At 36.3% G+C, this 23503-nt stretch overlaps 2 protein-coding genes across 3 annotated transcripts in view; one reads left to right on the forward strand and one right to left on the reverse strand.

Annotated features, from left to right (window-relative positions):
• Positions 1-9761, reverse strand: part of sugt1 (SGT1 homolog, MIS12 kinetochore complex assembly cochaperone) — a 47160-nt gene extending 37399 nt beyond the window's left edge. The window contains exons 1-3 of one of the 2 annotated variants that reach the window (XM_051927329.1): positions 9533-9761; positions 9372-9420; positions 2962-3052 (exon numbers count right to left, since the gene is read on the reverse strand). In XM_051927329.1, coding sequence (XP_051783289.1) covers positions 2962-3052; positions 9372-9420; positions 9533-9546 — 154 coding nt within the window. In that variant the 5' untranslated portion in view covers positions 9547-9761. The remainder of the gene's footprint in view (positions 1-2961; positions 3053-9371; positions 9421-9532) is intronic. The other variant, XM_051927328.1, reaches the window with a different exon arrangement.
• Positions 9762-16616: 6855 nt separating this feature from the next.
• The window catches only part of LOC114651358 (tetratricopeptide repeat protein 30A-like), a 63099-nt gene continuing 56212 nt past the window's right edge, over positions 16617-23503 (forward strand). Inside the window, exons 1-4 of the mRNA XM_028801265.2 lie at positions 16617-16664; positions 18131-18196; positions 19446-19655; positions 22743-22799. Of these exons, the coding sequence (XP_028657098.1) occupies positions 16617-16664; positions 18131-18196; positions 19446-19655; positions 22743-22799 (381 nt within the window). The remainder of the gene's footprint in view (positions 16665-18130; positions 18197-19445; positions 19656-22742; positions 22800-23503) is intronic.

Genomic DNA, 23503 nt, shown 5'->3' on the forward strand with positions numbered 1-23503 from the left:
AGAGAAAAACAGGAAGGCCTAAGAGAAGGTTTATGGATGTAGTGAGAAAGAACATGCAGGTGATGAGTGTAACAGAACAAGATGCAGAGGACAGGAGGATATAGAAGAAGATGATCCACCGTGGCAACCCATAACGGGAGCAGCTGAAAGGAGAAGAAGTGGTAGATTGTCGTACTACTTTCCCACTTCACAGAATATCACATGGATATGAACTAAATTGTGGTCACCTCAATATATTAAAAAATTATTAGTTTCATTAATTATGAAATTAGTGCATACACAATTATTCCCTCAATTTAATGAAACTGAATAATTTGTTCCAGAGATATTACATAGAATAATAGCATAAAAATGAGACACAAAGCTATTTTACCATTTCTAACCATCTAAAATATTGGGTTCAGGCTCTGTAACTTTAAATTACCGTATTTTTTGCACTATAAGACGCACCTGACCATTAGACGCACCTAGGTTTAGAGGAGGAAAACAAGAAAAAAAATATTCTGAACCAAATGGTGTACTAATATGTTTAATAAAATATAGCAGAATAATATTTCAACCATGTAAATTCAACAGCGGAATTAAGAAACATCATCACTGTCATTAACAAATAAGGAGAGACTTTAAGGTTCAAGCACTCTTCTAGTTTTATGGAAACCCCAAGAACTCCTCATTGCTAGTGTCAGAATTTATGAAGCTCAGTTGCTCACAATCACTTTGCAGGAGCACGTACCTATCATCACGCGGCATAACCTTTCCAAAGCCACCAGGGGACAAAGCATGTTTGGACCAATGCTCCCTGAAGTTATATCGCCAGTCTAGTCCCATCTATATTTGTAATGCCACAAAGCTCTTCATCTCGTGTTTTGTTGTGGGTTTCCAGTTTGAAAAATGAGAATGCGGTGCAAGCACAGCCCTCGATTCAAAAAATTGCTCTGCATACCTGTTTGTCTTGTCTGACAGTAGCTGAAAGGCAGCTTCAGGAAAGAACAGCCTGAAGAAGTCCAGCGGCTGGTAATCTGTCGAGTCCAACAGCAAGCCATACTGTCTTGTGAAGTCCGGTAGCCAGTTTGGCTCCCACGGATCAATGTCTAGGTATTCCTCCCACACGAACCTTGCCATAGGTACATCGGCTGCACGAATATGCTCAGCTGGGGCGGCATCGGCTGGTGTCCCGATCAGCTGATGCCAGTTCCTCACTCTCTTGTTCCATCTCCTGATCACTCTCAACAAAATCAGATTCTGAAAAATCAGAGTCCGACTTAGTGATAATGTGCAAAACATCGCCTGCTGAGTATTTTGTTTTCTGCACTCGCTTCGCTCCCTCGTGAGATGTCGATGCCATCTTGCCTTTGTTTACATTTCGCAACTCACGCACATGCAAGGATTAGATGCCGAGTCAATGAGTCTAAGAATCCTCCAAGCACAGAGGGAATGCCTGTAACATAACAGTGAGTTTTGTCGCCCTATACCCCAGGATGTTGACTTTTGTCGGGTAATACACATCATGGTCTGTGACGCAATATTCACTCCATAAGATGCACAGACATTTCCAACCTTCTTTTGGGGGAAAAAAAAATGCGTCTTATGGTGCGAAAAATACGGTAACTTCTCTTACCAAAAGCATATTAATATAAAATTGGTACTCTAACTTATTTTAAAATAAATTCAGTGTTTTTTGTGCATAGAACCAGCTGTGCTGCCCATCTAAGATAAGTTGAATTCTAAATAATCAACGTTGACCACAGCATTTTAACATTTGCAGTGCACTATATGTTGGAATGCATTGCATTTGCCATTCTAACAGATGGAGCAATCACAAACATTTTTAGTAATAAAATGCATTGCATTAGTCACTCCAACAGGCGCATCACAAACATTAGTGCAGTTTTTACGAATCCCATACCAAATAGCATATAATAGGATATAACACAGAAAATTGTCCTTTAATTAAGGTGGATATCCCAAGCACGACAAAAATGCCAGCTCTACAGTACCAATGGATATAAATGAAGAGTTTAGTTGCAAAATGTTATACCTTCATTACAGCCAAATTGGGGAAAAACATAACCCTTATTATTGTGATCAGATGCAATTCATTATAATGACAACATTTAGTTTTTACAAAATACAGTACATCTAAAAATTTTATTTTCATAGAAAACAGCTAATTTTTGTTAAGTTTTAAAACAAAAAAAGCAAAATATTCATTATATTTTTTCATAATCAATTACACATCCACATAAGTGTCCTACATTAAAGGGCAAATCCCCATTTCTATTTATATATTATATTACAATACTTATGTCAGATACAATAAGTAGCTCACTATGTGGGAAGAAACATTTTTTTAAAATCCATGTCTGCTGCTCATATCAATGTTTATGTAGGACATTTAGGTTTCTGTAAAAAGGCTTACAATTGTTGTCAGTTTTAAGTTATATAGTTTGGTTAGATACAGTAGGTTCTTTTAAAGTTACAGACCCAGAGCCTACTTATTCATTGGATTAGGTGTGCTACTATAATCTGTGTCTGAATGAATGTATGATAATGTCGGTTTGAAGTTAAAGTAGCACATATATTCCATGCAATGATAAATGTCTGATGGCAGTTTCAAATAAAAACAAAACTAATTAAAATACATACTGTATGCACAGAAACATATTAACATGGGATTCTGTGCATTTTGCTGTATGTAAAAAGCATGTCCAATGCTTATAATTTTACTGCACAAAAACAAAACCACACATTTCATAGACAAAATCCTGTAACCTTTTACTTCTTTCAGTAATAATGTACAAGCATTTCTTACTTCTGTTAATAATCACAGAAGCCATATATGCAACATTAATAATATTGAACATAACAGCTAAGAGTAGAGGACCCTTTTGGCAGTTCAGATAATTATGAGCATAAAGTCACAGTATATTAAAACCACTTACCTCCCACCCAATTACTTACCACTGTAATTTTTAAGCAAGACATGGGCATAAGCTCTTTGGCAATACAACTCAAAGTTTTCTGAATTCTGCTCTAAAGCTCTTGTTAGTTCCTGTCAAATAAAAAGGAAATGTATTTTTGGAATTAGCGTAATTTGTTTATGACAGGAAGAGCATGTAGCTGATGATTCATATTAAAAATATACGTTTGAATGGTGATGTTCAAGCTAATTAAATTACAACAGGGAATGTTGAGTACAAGAGGGGGAGGCCTACCTTATAATTATTAGTATTTCACAGCTAAGGTCCTAATACATTTAAGCTCCCTCTTCTCTTCAAAAATATTAAAAGCTTTTTTGTTATTTACACCAACTCTATTTTACCTTCTGATTTAAGATAAACAAATTTATTTACAAAATACTGTTATGCTTAAGAGGTTAAAATGTACTCTCATTAACTGTGGACTGCCTCTTTTCAGTAATGGATGCTTGTATAATATTAGCACAGTTGTTATAGAAACCTCAAATAAAACCACTGGCCACAAGTGATCATAGATGTAATGTGCAGCACACAGGCTTTTCATTCCCCCCCTATTCCTGCTGGCCAAGGTTCATTTCTACAACATGTAAAGCCCGGGACACAAGTTCAGTGTTACAGGGAAGGGATGCTATATTGCAATGCACCATGGAGTTGTAAGTGTGTACTAACATGTCAATATAATTGCATCATGACCCAGATACCTGGATATATACAATGGGTATAGAAAATAATTATCACTCCCTTTGAAAATATTCACATTATGTTGCTTTGCAGCCTAAATGAAGACACACACAAAAAATATTTCTCCACCCGTATTCACTCAATACAACTTATAACAGCAAACTGAAAAATATAATAGCAAGAAGTTCAGAAAAAAATGAACAACGAAAAAACCAGAATCACTGAGATAGGTAAAGGGTCACATTTGTGGAACCACCATTTTTCTTTGAGTAAAGCCACAAGTCTGTTGGGATACTTCTTTACCAACTTTGCACATCCAGACTGTGCAACATTTGTCCACTCTTCTTTACAGAATTGTTCAAGCTTAGTCAAATTGGATGTTGACCATTGGTGGACTGCAATCTTCAAGTCATGGCACAGATTTTCAATAGGATTTAAGTCTGGGCACCGACTAAGCCACACCAGGACATATATATATAGGACAGATATTTCTCAAGAATTTGACAGTATTTTGTCCCATCCATTTTCCCTTATATCTTAACAAGTGCCTCAGTGCCTGCTGTAAAGAAACACCTCCAAAAGAGGATGCTACCACCTCCATGCTTTACTGTAGGTATGGTGTTCTTTTGATGGTAAGATGTACTAGCCAGATATACCTTTTGACACTGAGGCTAAATAGTTCAATTTGGGTCTCATCTACTTACAAGTTTCCTCCTCACTATTCCTTCCAGTTTGGAGGGATGGCCTGATCTGGAAAAGGCCTAGTAGTACCAAACACTTTCCACTTCTTAATTATGGAATTTACTCCTCTCCTATGGATTGATAAACCCTTTCAAGTGTTTTTGTATCTATATCTTGACATGTGCCTGTCCACAACTTAATCCCCAAGATCTTTTGACAGGGGTAAAGTTGATTGTTTTCTTTCATCTGCACTTCTAAGTACTGGAATGCTCTAATAAGAATAGTTTTTTTTATACTGAACTAATAATCAGAAGGATTAAAACCGATCACATGTGAAAGCCAAATAGTTTTGTGTGCAATGGAGAAGATGATTACTTACAACTGATTGAGTTTACAAGTACACTGCCTGGCCAAAAAAAAAAAGGTCACACACTCTAATATTTTGTTGGACCACCTTTAGCTTTGATTACGGCACGCATTCACTGTGGCATTGTTTCGATAAGCTTCTGCAATGTCATAAGATTTAGTTCCATCCAGTGTTGCATTAATTTTTCACCAAAATCCTGCATTGATGATGGTAGTCTGACCGCCTCTCTTCATACCCTGATACGCCCATCACTCTGGAACAGGGTAAATCTGGACTCATCAGACCACATGACCTTCTTCCATTGCTCCAGAGTCCAATCTTTATGCTCCCTAGCAAACTGAAGCCTTTTTTTCCGGTTTGCCTCACTGATTAGTGGTTTTCTTATGGCTACACAGCTGTTCAGTCCCAATCCCTTGAGTTCCCTTTGCATTGTGCGTGTGGAAATGCACTTACTTTCACTATTAAACATAGACCCGAGTTCTACTGTTGTTTTTCTTCGATTTCATTTCACCAAACGTTTAAGTGATCACCGATCACGATCATTCAGGATTTTTTCCGGCCACATTTCTTCCTCGAAGACGATGGGTCCCCACTATCCTTCCAGTTTTTAATAATGCGTTGGACAATTCTTAACCCAATTTTAGTAGTTTCTGCAATCTCCTTAGATGTTTTCTCTGCTTGATGCATGTCAATGATTTGAGCCTTCTCAAACAGACTAACATCTTTTCCACGACCACGAGATGTGTCATTCAACATGGTTGTTTAAGAAATGAGAAGCAACTCATTGCACCAGTTGGGGTTAAATAACTTGTTGCCAGCTGAAAGACAATCGCCCATGCAGTAATTATCCAATAGGAGGCTCGTACCTATTTGCTTAGTTAAATCCAGGTGGCGACATTTTTTTTGGCCAGGCAGTGTATTTATTAGGAGGGAGGTGATCTATTAACCAGCTCAGTGATTATGTTTTTTTACTTTTTTTCTGAATAATTGCTATTATATCTTCCACTTGGCTGTTATAAGTCGCATTGAGTAAATACAGCTAAAGAAATATTTTTTTGTGTGTCTTCATTTCAGGCTGCAAAGCAACAAAATCTGAATATTTTCAAAGGGGTAATTATTTTCTATACCCAATGTACATTTGATCATGGTGTTCCTGACAATGTTCACCTCTAACATACCCTAGCACAAAAGAAACAACCTAATCTACCACAGGGCAAATATGCATGAACATGCAAAAACACACACTACTCTCACCATGCCAACTTAAAGTCATCAGTCAACCTAACATGCAAACCTTTGGAATGCGACAGGAAAACCAAAAGAAAATTTTAAAAATCCACATACATACACATGGAGAACATGCAAATTCCATAGAGATTGTTTCCAAGCCAGAATGTAAACCTTAGTCTCTTGAAGATTTGAGTAGAAGCCTATTTTATCATTGTATCCTTGACAGAGAAGTGTCCAATTACTTTAAAAAAGGCAGTTTGGTAGAAGTAGCATTATTCATTTATATATGTGAGTTAATCTTTTTTTTTTTTTTTAACCCAGGTAGTACAGCCACACTTTATCTAGTAACATCAGGCAAAAAGTAGGAATTACCCATTTGCTAGACCACAAAACATTGCAAGGTAAACTCATTTATATTTTTTCGGTTAACCCAACATGCTTATGTTAGGGAAATGGGGAGAAAATCTGAGTACCTGGAGAAAAATTAAGCAGTGAAAGCATAAAAACATGCAAACTCCACATGGACAAGTAGGCCAATAAACCTCGATACTGAAACCATAAACCATTTCAAAATATTTGTTTTGAAATAGATATGACAAAAATTACAGCTCATTATCTGAGCTATTTATAATAAACATTCTTTTTTGTTTAACTTTTTAAGGGTGACAACAATTCTTGAAACTAATGAACTAAGAACATGTAATACAATAAGGCTATGTTGACAATACTACATTTTCATTTAAAAACAGCATTGTTAAACAAAAATAATCTCTTTCTGCACTAGCGTTTCCACATCATTTACAAAAGTATCTCTACCCACACCGAAATGACCAAAAACGCATATGACATTCAAACCAAACTGTAATTTACCTGGTACTTATCTATATACAATTTAGATGCATATAGGTAAGCAACAAAACAAGCGCCACAGAAAGCAACTCCTCTCTGTCTGTTTGTAATTCCTGTGTTACCTGCAGCTGGCACAATCCCCTTGAATCCAGGCCATCAATAGTCATGAAATAGAAAAGGACTTGGGTAAATGAGGGCACACAACACAGCAAGAGATAGTGCAAAACTGTGCTCTGTGTTTTTATTCTACAATAAATAGTGTTCCAAAACAAACTGCAGTGTGAAAATCACAAATAAATACAAAACAATCCTTGATAGCAAATCATTAAAATTCAATTATAAAATAAAGTACTGAATGAAATTCCTGTTTTAAAATCGTACTCTCCAGGCCCAGCACGTTTCTCCCATGTCTCCCCAGCATATCCTTCCAGTCTTGCAGCCGGGCTGAGACAATGACTGCTACAGTCCCTTTATCTGGCACTTGCGCCAACTATCATTCTTAGGCATCCGCCAGGACGCTCAGAGCCATCCTCTTGTCTTCATGATTCACCCCAGGAGCACCATTCCTCTCACTTCCTCACATGGTCCCTAACCACTTGACTCCTCATCATTGCGCTGGTTATAAGCAGTGACAGCATAAAAACATGCAAACTCCACATGGACAAGTAGGCCAATAAACCTCGATACTGGAACCATAAACCATTTCAAAATATTGTTTTTTGAAATAGATATGACAAAAATTACAGCTCATTATCTGAGCTATTTATAATAAACATTCTTTTTTTGTATCTTTTTAAGGGTAACAACAATTCTTGAAACTAATGAACTAAGCACATGTAATAAACTAAGGCTATATTGACAATACAGAGTGTGGTTAGATTTTGCATTTTCAGAACTCTATATTTATACTCATTTACACAACCCCACCAAGATGGTGTTTTCAGAAATTTATGGCTACAGAGAACATTTCAAAAGTGTTTATTTTCAGAGGTTAAAAGTAGTGGGGCAGTGTGGACAAAAGGTGAAAATGGAGAGTAATGTCTGTGTTTTTAAATGTAACCTTAGTGGCATAGACTTAACCTAAATTTTGTCTTGCAGCTTTTAATTTTAAATACTGTGTGCAAAATTACTTTATTTAATCTGATTTGAGAAAATAATATACTAAATTCTCTCCTGGTTAGTGTCCTTGTTTCATAGTTCAAGCATTTGGTGTTCAAAACCCCTTCGCTATTAGGGTTTCTCTTAGTATTCAGGTGTCCTACCACAATCCAGAATAGTTTGAGTAAGGTTAAAGAAGATTCTAAATGGACAAAGAAGGACTGCATGTGCCCTGTTTAGAGTTAGCTCACACCCTGCTGCTAATGTTGGTTAGTTCCCTTTAGTGATCCTGCCCTGAAAAAAACAGGTTTGGACTAAATGAATATATATCATCACCTTATTCCCTTGCCAGGTAATTTTAAGCTTATCTATGGTCACTCAAAGAAAACCTTTTCACTTTGTAGACAGTGATAACATGAAAGTAAATGTAACCATAAATGCAAAACAGATATACATTTACACTTGTGCAGAACTCTCCTTATGCCAGGCAATGTGCATAACCATTTAAAGGGCAAAAAAGGTGTTTATAATTACAAAAAAACCCTGCCATTTCAGTCATCAGCATATAAAAGAGTTACTCCAGAACTAAATGCTGTGCATCCCATGAGTCAAGGTGCATGTCATTCCTATTGACCTAATCCATGCTCTTGAATGCATTCCTTATGTTTCTTCAGGATATTTCCTGTATTTCTATACCAGATATTTGTGAACAACAGTAGCTTATGCTAAAAATACTGACATCTGTAAAAATGATCTTGAAAACTGCGGTCACATCTTAGCTAGCTAAATACACAAATGCAATGTAGAGAATGGGCTCTTCTCGTTAGTAAAATTGTACATGTTTCATATTTTATAGACTATATAACCTCTGTAGTTCTAAAATAAAAAGAAAATAGAAACTATGATAGTCGGTTAGATGACCTGAAGTGATGGAGAGTTGTTTAAGACTCGTTGCCATGACAACGACGTGCTGCCCGACAGTTCTTTTCTTGCTCTCGTCGATCCAAAACATCACTGTTTAAAAATATAGGTATCTGGTTTTTTTTAAATCTTTATCATTAATTCCAATTTGTAACCAGGACTTTATAGTCAAATATTTACTTTGAATAAAACATTGATCTCTGTATGAAATGTTACGATCATCTTTAAAAGTGCGCTACCTCTCAATTTCCATCTGTCATTCCACCGGGAAAACTTCTGCATTATACTAGCAAGTTCCAGGCGCAACTAAAACTTTCCGGTGTCTGTGCATGCATATAAATTACGCTGGAAAACAACTAGCTCGTCTCATTGTGCAGCCATCTACGAAATGCTTACCAATCACCTGATCAAATAAAAATATCAAACTGCTATAAGCCACGTTTACCGCATATTACTTCCTTTACGTCTTCCTTCTAAACACACTGTCATAGCGTCCTCGCATTGCTTTATGATGTGATACGAAACACAGTAAGCGCGGGGCGAGAGAATGCTCTACACGTTTTTACCTCCACTGCCCTCTTCGGATCCTCGTCTATGAGGCTGTCAGGAAAGCTTCTGCAAAAGAAATGAGAAGGTACAATAAGTAAAAGCGAAAGCTAAATAGAGTGAACAGCATTCGCTACACTGCACAAGTTGCTACTGATATACTTATCTCACTTAGACTTACTGTTCACTCGCCATTAGAACCAGCAGTGTTAAAAGTAATGTTTCTGCAGCCTGATAAATTTCAAGTGCCGTTAGGAAAGTTCTGGAGCGAGGTGGTTGGGACTGAGATTGCGTCAACGTGCAATGACTGCGAAGAACAAGACCTTCCTGCTGCTAACTAACGTGTAAGGCTATCATGCAGAGACCTCTACTGACTCGGAGTGCTACTGCAGCCAGCCTACTCGCGTTCAAAGCATTTTCAGAGCTGTTTTTTATTTTCTTTGCTTGGTCGTTTCGTGTTGGATCCAAAACCAGAAGAAGTCGTTGGTATAGCGACATTACGGGCCAGTGAGACACAACCCCACCAGATGTTGTGCAATATAAGTAATTAGATTGCTTCAGTAATTTAAACTAGTTGTGTTCATAAGACTTATGAACGCTTTGAAATTACTTCCTATTTTAATGTGTGACTGGCTCCACCAACGAGGAAACCGCCATATATGATATACTGTTCGGCGCGTCTTTATCGCAGGTTATGCAATACGTCGAACATTTTGGTGTTTACCTCCATTTTTTATCAATCTAGACCCGAAAAAAAACAAATTTGTAGACACGTTTTGGACCCTAAGTTGTGCAGGCAATTAAATCGTTATGATAAGGAGCAAACTAATAGGTGTCTTAAGCAAACATTATCAGGAAGGACTTGAAAGTTGTGCATGCCGCATCGACCGACCCCAGAGGTTCACCCCATTAAGGGGATACGAGGGATCAAAGTTAAACCTTTGTTAAAAAAAAAAAATGGAACTATCGGAGGTCATAATAGGGACATATGGAGGGAAGAATGCTGTATTATATATTTTTGATATTTATATATTTTTGATATTTATTCTTTACCAGTGGGCCTATAGAAGGTTTAAAATTACACATTTCAGACATAAGTATGTGGGGGAATGTTTTAGACTATTTCAAAGCCATTGATTATAAATATTATATTGGTTTTGATCCTTTATTAGGAATTAAGCCCTTTGTGGACCTCTATATGAGGGTGAAAAATGATAAGTATATGTTACAATCAAGAGTATTTAGACTTTACTCATTTAAATTGTAGCACACATTGTAATATTTCAGATATTTTAACACAACTATTCTTGTTTATCTCATCAAGTAAATCATTACATTTCTTATGAACATCCCAGATTAGGACAGTTTACACTAATTCAGGCATTTATTAAAATGTTTGTAACAACCCTCAACTTTGCCTTCTTAAGCAATTTTCTAAAGTTTTCCATTATGTATTCATTTTAATTTTGTATTTAGAAAAAAAAATGCTTTTTGTAGTATTTGAAATTGTCTGTGCTGGGTACCGTAAGTCTCTTTCGGGCTGATGATGTAGCTCTATTGGCCCTGCAGTGTTCTCGGTTTATCCTTGGGTATGTATGTGCACATGTGAAGCCTGATATTTACAGCTTAGCAATAGAGAGTGAAGGCTACAGCCCCTTATTCTTGACATTAATTTTTTTAATCACACTTTTGCATTTCAGGTTTAAGTTTTTCCCAGTCAAGGCCATGCATTGCAAGCCAATAAAGAGGTATGAAAAGTCCAGTATTATTTGCTGTCTTAAAGGTAGCTACAATAACCAGTATCAGGACAGCATTGAGCACAAGATATTATTACACTGATTAAAATGGAGTTGAATGTCATCTTAATCTTTGCCCATTGCTGAGAAAGATAACCTCATGGTACTAAATTTGAAAAAGCCACCAAGGAGGCCTTACAGTTGCTCCTTTCCTTGTTGAAACGCAACCAGCAGTATGATGCCCCTGTTTCAAAAAGCTCAGAAATAACAGGTAGGTAGAAAATCACTCCTGAAGTTGTTTACCAGCCTCATGCTGTCCAGCAAACACCTGGCACATTGTGGTTAGAGCTGCTGCCAGACAGCCCCACAGTCTTGTTTATATGCAGTGTGTGTCATTTGTGTGTTCTTTCTGTGTGATTGTGTCTTGTCCCTTTCACCTTCTAAACTTGCTTTTCAATTTAAGTGATTCAAAGCAATAGATTTTCTTGGGCAGTGGGTGATTGTGAGGCACACAGTTTACTTAACATTTTAATGTATATTGCTATATTTAGATAAGGATGATATCCAAGTACTTTACAATGATAAAAGCCAATTGAACTAAATCAGGCACTGGCATGCTATTGTCTGATTGATTTTTTTTCTGATGCAAATAGTGTGTGAAATTTTATGCTTTGCTAGTTATTAGAAAAAGAAGGAAAGATCTTACTAGTTAGGTAAGTTAACATTAACCCTATCAGAATTTTCATGCAAAAAAGTCACTGGTAGCAAAACAGGAACAATCCTTAGATTTGATGCTAGTTCTGAATTGGAGGCTATGCAGAAAAAAACTAGACTGGAAGCCAACCTCACTATGGAAGCTAGTCAGTCACAAGCTACTGTATTTATATACAATAACACACACTTAATCATTCTGATGAAATTTAGAATTACTAAATATCATTGCTAGCATTCCTTATATGACTTGAGAAGATCCTATCATTCTTGAGACAAACTTCATAACAAGGAAGAACAAGCAATATCCACACAACGTGACTGTCAGGGATTCAAACACCGAACCCTGGATCAGCATAATCAATACATTTCAAATGTTTTACGAGTTTCGCATGCTATGCAAATGATTTCACTCCATTTGTTAATTTTTTAAACTTTCTTATTCCAATAAGGGGTCAGTCCCATTCTAGGTAGCATCTGGTACAAGTTAGGGATTGACTAGTATAGGCACTAGTTAATCAAAGCAAGCACAGCCTCACTCAGTCATTTTAGTAGTGTATCCATTTGTAATTTTTTTTCTTGGCTAAATAATACTCCATATCTCAAGGCTAGGAAAGTGTGGAATAGTTCCAGAAACATAACAGTGAATTCAACTGAATACGGTGGCTTCCTCAATGAGGAGTGCAAAGGGGTTGATAGAAGATTGGCTGGCACTTTAAAGAGAACAAGTGTTCATTGGGTCAGGACGCAAAGCATCAAAGTGAGTATATGTCAAAGAAAGTGGCTTTTTTTGTGTGATGTTGGTGTGGTTCTTGTATGTAGATTGCACCTCTGTGTATTATGTGGTTCACCTACAGTTCAAAGTTTCACATTTTAGTATTACAGTACATTGAATCACAGTGGATTTATTTGGCATTTTAGGCACTGATCAATAGGAAAATACTTTTTAATCTCAAAGTGAAATAGATCATTTCAACTAATCTTAATACAGTAAATTTTAAATCTAAAACACAATATCACTGACCACATAAATGTTCACCTTCTTTAACTCAGTATTTAGGAAAAAACATCTTTGGCAGCCATGACAGCCTTGAGTTTGTGTGAACAGGTCTCTATTAGCATCATGTGCCAATTATTTGAACATCTTTGAGATAAGAAGGTGTATAGATATATAGGTAGGTAAATGTGGTAGCTATAGGTCACATTAGAATGAAAATGGACCAGCATTCCTATATTGTATTTTCAACATTATTTGGAGTCTGCACCCTACTGAATTAATACATAACTAGGTGCCGGGTCATTTTCAGTTTTTGATTCTTTTCATGAAAAAACGTTGGAAACTTGGAGTGAAGATCTTCCTGCTTTTATGGGATAAGTGACTGAATGGATTTCACTTAGCAAAGAACATGGTCATTTCCTAAGGCAGAACCATATGGTAAAATATGTCAAAATATATTAAGGGATAAAATGCAAAATACAGAATGTCCCAAGAAGAATTCCTAATTGTGAATTTCCCCCTGGGATTAATAAAGTATCTATCTATCTATCTATCTATCTATCTATCTATCTATCTAATTACCTTCGCTTGATCTCCTAATAAACTATGTGGACTGCCTGAAAGCCTGAAAATCAAAATGAGATTACGGGGTTTCTTGGGAGGGTCATAGAAAAAAAATGTAAAAAATAACTTATGGTGTTATAAATTACTCAGTGTCCATTAATGAATTTGCAAGAGAATATTATAGCAGAGTGTAGGAAGTTCTTTACAGACGGACTGGAAGGTGGTGCTTCACAGCCAACACAGGGCAAGTAGCATTTGTGGCAGCAGGCAGATTTTTGAGTGGCAGCGTCCTTTTAAATCAGATGGGTTTGAGAAAGAGGGTAAAGACGTTCCCAGGAAATTAATAAATCAGAATCCAATGCAGGCATTATTGCTTGCATGTACTGCTTGGAGTACCATATCAATAATGATGAAGAGCGTAATCATGATTGATGATACTCTGATACTGACAGCATTTATGCTGGAAATTTTGTAAGGTAGCTGCTTCTTGTTCCTAGCTTGTAACAGTTTTAGAGGTGTTCTCTTTGACCTGTAATTGTGAAATCCTCAATGTCATTAGGCTCTTAGAGAGCAGTGTTGCTGTATTGTTGTTAAGTAAACAAGCCCGTTATTGGAATATGGGCATGTGGCAGTGGTACCAAGAGGATTTTATATTCCCAGCAGTCAGCAGGAGTGCATGACAACCAATGAAAAATTGGCAGGCAATTAAAAAGATTTGGTATTCAGTGGATTGGTAAAGGACAGTTTCTAAGTGAGTATATGTCTCAGAAAGGGTCTTTTCTGTGTGACACTGGTATAGTTTTTTGTTTACAGACTACATATTTGTGTATTATGCAATTTATCTTCTTAACATATAGACATATCTTAATTGATAACATTCTCTGTATCAAATGTATATTACACCGTAGCTGAGTAAGATTTCAGTGTTTAGCTAAAGGGACCCCCAAATTACCACAGTGAATTTTCCACTTTGGAAAGGGTTTACCAAACCTGTGTGAGGCTGATTAGTAAGGATGCTACGAGCATCAGGATGGACCAGGGCAGATAGCCATCACGGCCCAGTGAGTCTAGTCTTACTGAATGGTCTGTAGCAAAGAATCAGAAGTATGAAACAGTTAGGAAAGTAACTAATAAAACATGTCAGAAAGGAAACTATAAAAAAACTACACTTCAGAGAGTGTGTGTGGGGGGGGTGGGGGTGAATGGTCATTCTTACTATATCAACAGATTCAAAAAATCTGATCAATTCAAGGCTCAAAGCACTAGGTTTTCCAGTACATATCCTTTGACTATGAACACAAACATCAAAATCACAGGCAATATTGCTCAGGAATATCAAGGTAAATGATCAATCAATGTAACTTACTGTAGGATGAATCTTTTACTGTAGTTTACACTTGATGAGTCCATTACGTCATTGCTTTAATTTCTCACTGTTTTTATACATTTTTATTTATATAATACATTTTATTTTATTTACTTCAATACAATCCAACCTCTGCTCCTTAGGGACAAGCTGACAGAGATGGGAGTAGATTCATACCTAGTGGTATGGATCGTGGACTATCTTAAAGACAGACCTCAGTATGTGCGTCTTGGGAACTGCACGTCTGACATTGTGGTCAGCAACATAGGAGCGCCACAAGGGACTGTACTTTCTCCGGTCCTGTTCGGCCTATATACGTTGGACTTCCAATACAACTCCGAGTCCTGCCATGTGCAAAAGTTCGCTGATGACAATGCTATCGTGGGCTGCATCAGGAATGGGCTGGAAGAGGAGTATAGGGACCTAATCAATGACTTTGTTAAATGGTGCGACTCAAACCACCTACAACTGAACACCAGCAAAACCAAGGAGCTGGTGGTGGATTTTAGGAGGCCCAGACCCCTCATGGACCCCGTGATCATCAAAGGTGACTGTGTGCAGATGGTGCAGACCTATAAATATCTGGGAGTGCAGCTGGATGATAAATTAGACTGGACTGCCAATACTGATGCTCTGTGCAAGAAAGGACAGAGCCGACTATACTGCCTTAGAAGGGTGGCGTCCTTCAACATCTGCAATAAGATGCTGCAGATGTTCAATCAGACGGTTGTGGTGAGCGCCCTCTTCTACGTGGTGGTGTGCTGGGGAGGCAGCATTAAGAAGAAATACTAATATAATAATAATAATAATAATAAATTTTATTTATATTGCACTTTATATTTTAGCAATCCCAAAGTGCAATATGAAGCATAAATCCTTTGGTGGTGTTGAATTTAGAGATGTCAGTTTTCTAAATAAAGAGTCAATGATGTGTAATTTGCTGTGGTGGGTTGGCACCATGACTGGGATTGGTTCCTGCCTTGTGCCCTGTGTTGGCTGGGATTGGCTCCAGCAGACCCCCGTGACCCTGTGTTCGGATTCAGCGGGTTGGAAAATGGATGGATGATGTGTAATTTGACTAGGCACCTTTCAGCTCTAATTTCTGCACTAACTTCCCTTTTCACACTCTCTCTTTACATCCCATATTAGTTGACCAGTTTCATATTCTAAGAGTTGCTTACAGAAAGTGTGATCTGGGAGTTTTTCTAAATAGTTGCCCTGAACTCGGTAAAGTTTGTTCAATAATGGGATAATGGATGGTTGGATATCTAATTTTTTCTTTTGGTGTTTGTGGTCGTTATTACCCAAGTGACAGATAAGGACATAAGTTGAGTTAACTCCTTTCGGCCAAATGATCACCCCTCACTTGGATTTCTCTTGTTCTGTACCATGTCAAATAATTTGGGGGGGGGGTATTTACACTAAAATGTGTAGAACTAAGTGGGAGGTAAAATATACATATACAATTACTACAGTAGTCCGCTAGTAAATATCATTAATCAAATCCTTATCAAAGTGCAGTGCTCGAATAAAAAATTCTCTGCTTTAAAACTAAGTAAGCAGACTCAGAAAATGGACACGAAAAAGAAACACTTTGCCTTGCAATAAGCTACTTGTGACTGATTTCCTCCTTTTAATTCAAATGACATCATATCCTGGATTCCAAGGTTGTGTAATACTGTCTTAAACTGAGTTTTTGGTTTTATGGGTATTATAAGAAGTAGCCATTTAGGTCAATCATATTTAACCAAAGTATGTTAACTGTCAGATAAAAATGTGAAAAAGCTGTACTTTTGATACTTTTAAGTATTACAAAACAATTGGCAGATGAAGAGCTAAAACAAAATGCAGATGGTGTAACTACCCACCACTATTTCTTTAATGTCATACCATGGCTCATATTAAGGATGGCGAGTACACAGCTACAATCTACAAAATGGTGAGATTTCATAAACTACACCTGGGACATGTGAAAGTAAGAACTTTTTACATAGCTATTCAGAATGCAGGAATATATATTGCAATTTGAATTAAATATTGTAATCTTAAACACAAATGATACTACTTAGAATACAAGCCTACTGCAACTGGTATTAACTGCAGAGAAGGCAGCTATTAGGGAAATTGAGTTTAACATGTGGAAGAAAAATAGCTGGATGACACTGTCTGTGACTTAAAGGTCTGGGTTGGGATCTTCCTCTTTACATAAGATAGAAATGTTCAAATATATTGCTTCAAAAAATGTTCAAATATAGTATTTTCCAGGGGGAAAATGATATAAACTGTGAATTAAGTATATAAAGAGTAGTTAATTGTTTTGCTTTCCTAAACTAATATAAAAATATGGTGCTTAATAGCATTATTATTAACTGCAATGAAAATGTTAAAAATAAAAATGTACATTGGACATGTATTACTGCATGTAATTAATATGTGCTACATTATCATTAACACAATTCACAATATTTAATCTTTTTTCATAATTTGTGATTTGCAGATTATCATTTTAAAGTTCTTTAACACGGACTTAAATTATCACAACTGTTTTGATACATTTTTATTCATCACAAAATCTTTTTAAGGTTTTCATATTTCTTTTGGTCTTATGTAATTGCCAATATAAAATGGCATCTGTTAAGGCATGCATGTTAGTTGATTGGCAACTCTAAGTCTGCCCTATGTGAATGAGTGTGAATGTTTGCACCAATGTACAGTACCATGCAATTGAATGGTACCCTGTCCAGGTCTCATACTTTGCTATTAATTCTACCAAGACAGGTTCTGACAACCTTGGACTGGATTAAGTAGGTTATATAATGAATGGAGGGATCACTGGACAGACATTCTGATATAACAAATCATCAGGGTACAGTGATTGGGATATCCCTAGAACACACATTAAGGAGCTCACTGTGGTAATGTTAAACTAGGTTTAACTGAATTTCATAAATTAGAATTTTGGTTTTACATTTTTTTATTATTATTTTCAGGCTAAATGAATGTATCATGGTATAACCTTTGTAAAAATATTTTTCCAGCTTATAGTTTCAATATTTAAATGAAGGAATCTATCTATCTATCTATCTATCTATCTATCTATCTATCTATCTATCTATCTATCTATCTATCTATCTATCTATCTATCTAGTTTTCCATAGCTGAGTCAAGAATTATAGGATAGTGCTTGAATAAAAAAGTCCATTAATAAATATGCTGCAGAACTGATAGATAGATGCTTACTTGTGTAGAGTGAGGAAATGCATGAAAGTCACAAACCTTTATATATCTCAAATTTTGTTTTCATTTTTACTTGTAATATAGGTGTAAAATACTATATTTTGTTGCAGCCTATAAAGAGTAATAGTACATCTGTAGACTTGATGCTGTACTACTCCTGCTTTGCAGATAAAGGAAGGGCGGCACAAAGAAGCCATTCAAATTCTGTGCAATGAATTACAGAAGCATCCAAAAGTAAGTGTGAAATTCTATGCTTGTATTACAGTTTAGAAATTGTTTATGTTAAAACTCCTAGCAGTTTAAGAACAAAATATCCATAGTTTCAGGGGGTCACTATTGCCACATGTACAGTGTTTCCTACTTGAATGTCCTAATCAACATGCAACACATCACATCTCTCCAGCACTTTGATCAGTGAGTGTAACATCCTCCAAATTTCAAACAGCTCAATCTAAACCCAAGTCACAGGAATCCAAAGTCTTTTCACTATGACACTGTGTTGCATTTAAATGGATTATTCTTTATCTAATTTGTGCCCTACAGTAACTAAAAGCAACCAGCACTAACAAACAATAAAATTTACGAGGTTCCATAAACAAGACAACAGGACAAACTGAAAACTCTCTCATAAATGCCTTGCTAATCTAACTAGGACTATAGGGAGCTACAGCCAACTGGAGTGACCTTTCCCTTCTTCCTGATTTTTAGGTTTAGAACCCTGCTAGCCATGCTTCTTTAAATGAAAAGAAAAAAAACAGGTTTAGAAATGGATGAATGAATCGATGGGATCTAGAATCTATAATTAAACTGTACAAGTTGAAAACCTGGATCGTGGCCCAGTACATTGCAGGGTACCAGATTAGAAATAAAAAAAAATCTGGTTTAGAATGCAGTGCAACATGTGTAGTTAGCCTCTACTTACTTGGATATGTAACATCCTATTTAATCTTAATTTTGTTATTATTGCTTAATTTGTGTTGTCGATCTTGTGATGATACCATTTTTTAAACAGTATAGAAACCTATCTCTATTTCCAGTGTCTTTTGAGAGTGGTTAATGGCATTGATAACATTTTTGGAGGTGAAGTCATGGTTGTTATTTCTGATAAAGTTCAAATTTTATTTGCTGTATTCAAACAGTGTATTAAACTTTGATATGTATATGTTCTCTAAGTAACAACTATGTAAGGAAATGACTAATGAATATATACAAGTGTATATAAAAGCACAGTATAATGTACAAACAATGTGTCTCTTAGGCTCGCCATTAATAGTATGGGTGTCCAGTTCTGAAGTACCAGGCCAATGTATTTAATCATTGCTAAATGGTGGTGATACCATAACAACTTAAATTAATGACATATCTGAGAGAGCTGAACAACAAATGTTGCATTGCATTTTTGCAAAAAGGTTGGGGCTTTCTAAACAAAAGATCTAATCAATCATTTTCAGCTTTTCAATGATAGTAGGCTTTTTCTCCCCAGTCCAGGGCTGCCCTATCTCTTCTGGGATATTGTTACTACCACATTCATGACTTCTCCAGTGCAGCCGATTGTTATGAGCAGCTTGTGCAGATCCATCCCGAGGCTGAAGACTACAAACTCTACTATGCCAAGTCTCTCTATAAGGCCTGCAACTACACAGAAGCCATGAAGGCTACGTTTCTCTTAGACAATCCTGCCTATCAAGCGAAGGTAATGGAACATGAGTTTAATTTTAAAATTTTGATTAATGATAGGTACTGCACTTGGCAATATATATTGAAAGAACTCTTGCACTTTTAAGAAAGCCATAGTAAACTTCTCTTAGCCATAAAAGATTGTGGATGTACCCCCTAAAGCTCTTGGGTAACACAGCCTCAACTGCAGCTGTGAAGACCAATGTATGAAAGACAGTCTTGTTTGCAGAGGCTGCATCTACAGCTACTGCAAGTAAAGCTTCTCATTTCATTTTTACGGTCATTATATCACTATATCTGGTGCAGTTGTCAGCCAGTCACTGTGAATGGCTCAGGGTTTTTAAGTAATCAATGGAAGATGGGACACCTGCGCAAATTGTTTGCTTCAACTTACGAGGCTTAATTTACTTTAATTTCTGCAGAACATCTGTAGGTTGTAACCTATTCGTTGTTCCCTGATGAAGGCCTGTTTGCAATATTCTGAATTTTTCTTTTTTCAGTTTTTGCCAACCTAAACTTTAAATTTAAACCTCTCGCAGTTTACTTCTTACCTTTTCACCATTTTAGGTCATCATTGAATTTCAATTGATTAAATTTGAAGAAAAACTGGAAAAAATGAGGTGTTCAAAACCTTTTGACTGATAGTGAATGCATGAAATTAGTGTAAAAGACTCAAGAAGTTAAATTACCAAAGAATAAGAATAATTATAATAATAATAATAATAACATGGCCCTGAATTGGACTAGCTACTGACTACGGCCATTCCATAACTTGTACTGATGTTGTTAGAATAAGCTGTGGCCCACTGTAACACTGAATTGGTTTTAAGGTGTTTAATGTTTTATGAATAACTGATAATACAGTATACTTAAATCCTCTGTGAAGGACATTATTTTTTGTTTATACACAGTGCCTTCATAAAGTATTTACACCCCCTTTATTTTTCACATTTTGTTATGTTGTAGCTTAATGCAATAATTGTCCAAATTATTTTTTCCCTCATCAGGCAATACTCAATAACCCAGAATGATAAAGAATTGTAAAACAAAAAAATGACATATTAGGAATTGCAACAAGATAACAGGGACACGGGTGGAAACCTTTTAAGAGTAGATTTCGCAAAAATATTGCAAAGTTTGTCTTCACATAATGAACCATAGACACATGGAATAAATTGCTAAGTATTGTTGTGGGGATTATGGTTTTCAGAATGTTCAAATCTTGAGTTGATGTTATTTTGAACAATCTAGGTTAAGAGGATGAATAAACTTGTTCTAATATATCACAATGACAGAAATATTCAGACCCTTTGGCAGACCCTCAGCACCTTTTGCAACGATTATGGCTTTGTGTCTTCTATCAGATTGCTTGGAGACCATCAGTGAACAGCTAATTTTTGGTCTTTCCAGAGCTCTGACTGAAGACTCAAGACAATTCACAGAGGTGATCCTAAATCATTTCTGTGTTGTCTGTGTAAATCATTTCTGTGTTGTCTTTGCTTTGCACATAGAATGTTTGAAGGTGAATCTTGGACACAGTCTAAGGTCAGGAATACTCTGGAGCAGGTTTTCATTAAAGAAATCTCAGTACTTTGCTCCTTTCAGCTTTAACACAACTCTAACAAGTCTCCCAGTCCCTGCTGCTGAAAAACAACCTCACAGCATGATGCTGCCACCTCCATGCTTCACCATTGGAATTGTATTGTGCAGGTGATGTGCCTCATTTCTCCCAGAAATGTGACATTTAGAACTGAGACCGAACAGTTAAATCTTGGTTTATTAGATCAGATTTTTTTTTTCTAATAGTCTGTACAGGTGTAGTTTTGCTACGTCCAAGCAGGTTTTCATGTGTAAATCTGGCCACACCTCCATAAAGCCTCAGTTAGTGGAATGTTACATTGGTGGTTGTCTTTCTGGAAATTTCACCCATCAACTTGCAGTTTCATTGGAGTTCAGCCAGAGTTTTTGGTCACCACTCTTACCATGGCCCATCTCACCGGAGGCCAGCTCCTGGAAGAGTTGTGGAGGTTCCAGACTTCAATTTAAGATTTATGTAGGCCACTGTGTTCTTGGGAAACTTCAATGCTATAGACATTATTCGTAGACTTCCTCAAATCTGTGCCTCAGTACAATCCTGTCTCTAAGTCCAGCAGGCAATTCCTTTGACCACATAGCTTAGTTTTTGCTTTGATGCACATTGTCAACTGTGGAACCTTATATAGACAGGTGTATACTTTTCCTAATGTGCAATCAGATTAAATGACCACAGATGGATTCCAAACCAGGTGAAGAAACATGTCAATGATGAGCAGTTGAATGAGATGTACCTAAGCCACATTTCAAGGGTCATAGCAAACGGTCTGAATATTTGTGTCAATGTGATATTTCTCTTTTTTTTAATAAATTTGCAAAATTTCCTAAATCCCTGTTTTTACTTTGTTATTCTGGGGTATTGAATGTTGAATGATGAGAGCAAAATTAATTTAAATGATTTCACCACAAGGCTGCAACATAACAAAATGCAAAAAGGTGAAGGTGTCTGAATACTTTCTAAAGACACTGTATACACACACACACACACACACACGCGCACACACACACACACACACACACACATATATATATATATATATATATATATATATATATATATATATATAGAGTTGTGTCTTTGTTATCTCTCTAGAATGAGACTTCATTTGCTGGTCTCTAATCAATCTATGAGTATTGAATTAAAGAAAATGTATGTGTACCTTCATTTTTACTTTCTCCATTTACTTTCATATTAATATTATTATTATTTGATAATGATAAAAAGGAAAAAACAGTAAAGCATTACCATTCTTTTATACTATACAGTGGTTGATATAAGCAGGAATGAGATTGGAATGAGTTACATTTTATTTGCCAGACAAAATGAGTGTGTTAGGTGCCCTTTTCCTAGCCAGCTGGAAAATCTGCTTAGTAACTTTTTTTTATCTAACACCTGAAAAGTGTACTCCCTCTTTAGCTCAATGAAATTCAGCCATGTATAAATGTGACAAATATTTGTATAGAGCTTAGTACATTATAATTTACTTTTCAACAATTGATTATATTTTAGGTACTGAAGCTACAGGCTGCAATCAAATATGGAGAAGAAGACCTGTCAGGAACAAAGGTAACAATTTGTTTATTGAAACTTTATCTTAATACATTTTTCAATTTAAACTCAGATTCTTGTTTTTAAGAATCAACCGTGGATGGGCCAATTTAAAATCAACTTATCATGCAAGTCTTCAGGACATCAGTGAAAACCACAATACCAGAAAAAAAGACCACACAGACACTGAGAGAACATGCAAACTCTATATAGACAATAACCAGCCTAAGATCTGAATCCAATTTCCTGAAGTTGCAAGGTCATTTCTTCCAGGTTAGGGTTAGAAATATTCAGAGATAGTAAAAAGAATTTGCTATGTTGGAGATAGTGAGAAGATTGTGCTATGTTAGGGTCTTACTGTATATACTGTAGCATATTCAAATAACTCAGTTGGTAGTTCCTCACATCTGGTATTTGTCACAAGTAGCTCACTGAATATTCTAAACATGTGGGTATTTAAAACTTGTCAAGGATCCTTTAGCCAGAAATATGTCTGGACAGATGTGACTTCAACTCTGTGCCAAGAACAATGCTTCCTGCTCTCTTTGGAAAGATGAAACTGCAGTCACCAACAACCCCTACTGAAGAATAAATGATTGTTGCCATGTTCCAATGGCTTTTCTTCAGCTGTGTTTGTATGTATAAAGATTTTGCTACAATGTACATTAGGAGTGAAAACTGCAGTTTAAAGCATGTTAAATATATCTTTAGTATTGTACCAT

The sequence above is a fragment of the Erpetoichthys calabaricus genome, chromosome 4, assembly GCF_900747795.2.
Source record: "Erpetoichthys calabaricus chromosome 4, fErpCal1.3, whole genome shotgun sequence".
In the NCBI taxonomy this organism is placed as follows: Eukaryota; Metazoa; Chordata; class Cladistia; order Polypteriformes; family Polypteridae; genus Erpetoichthys; species Erpetoichthys calabaricus.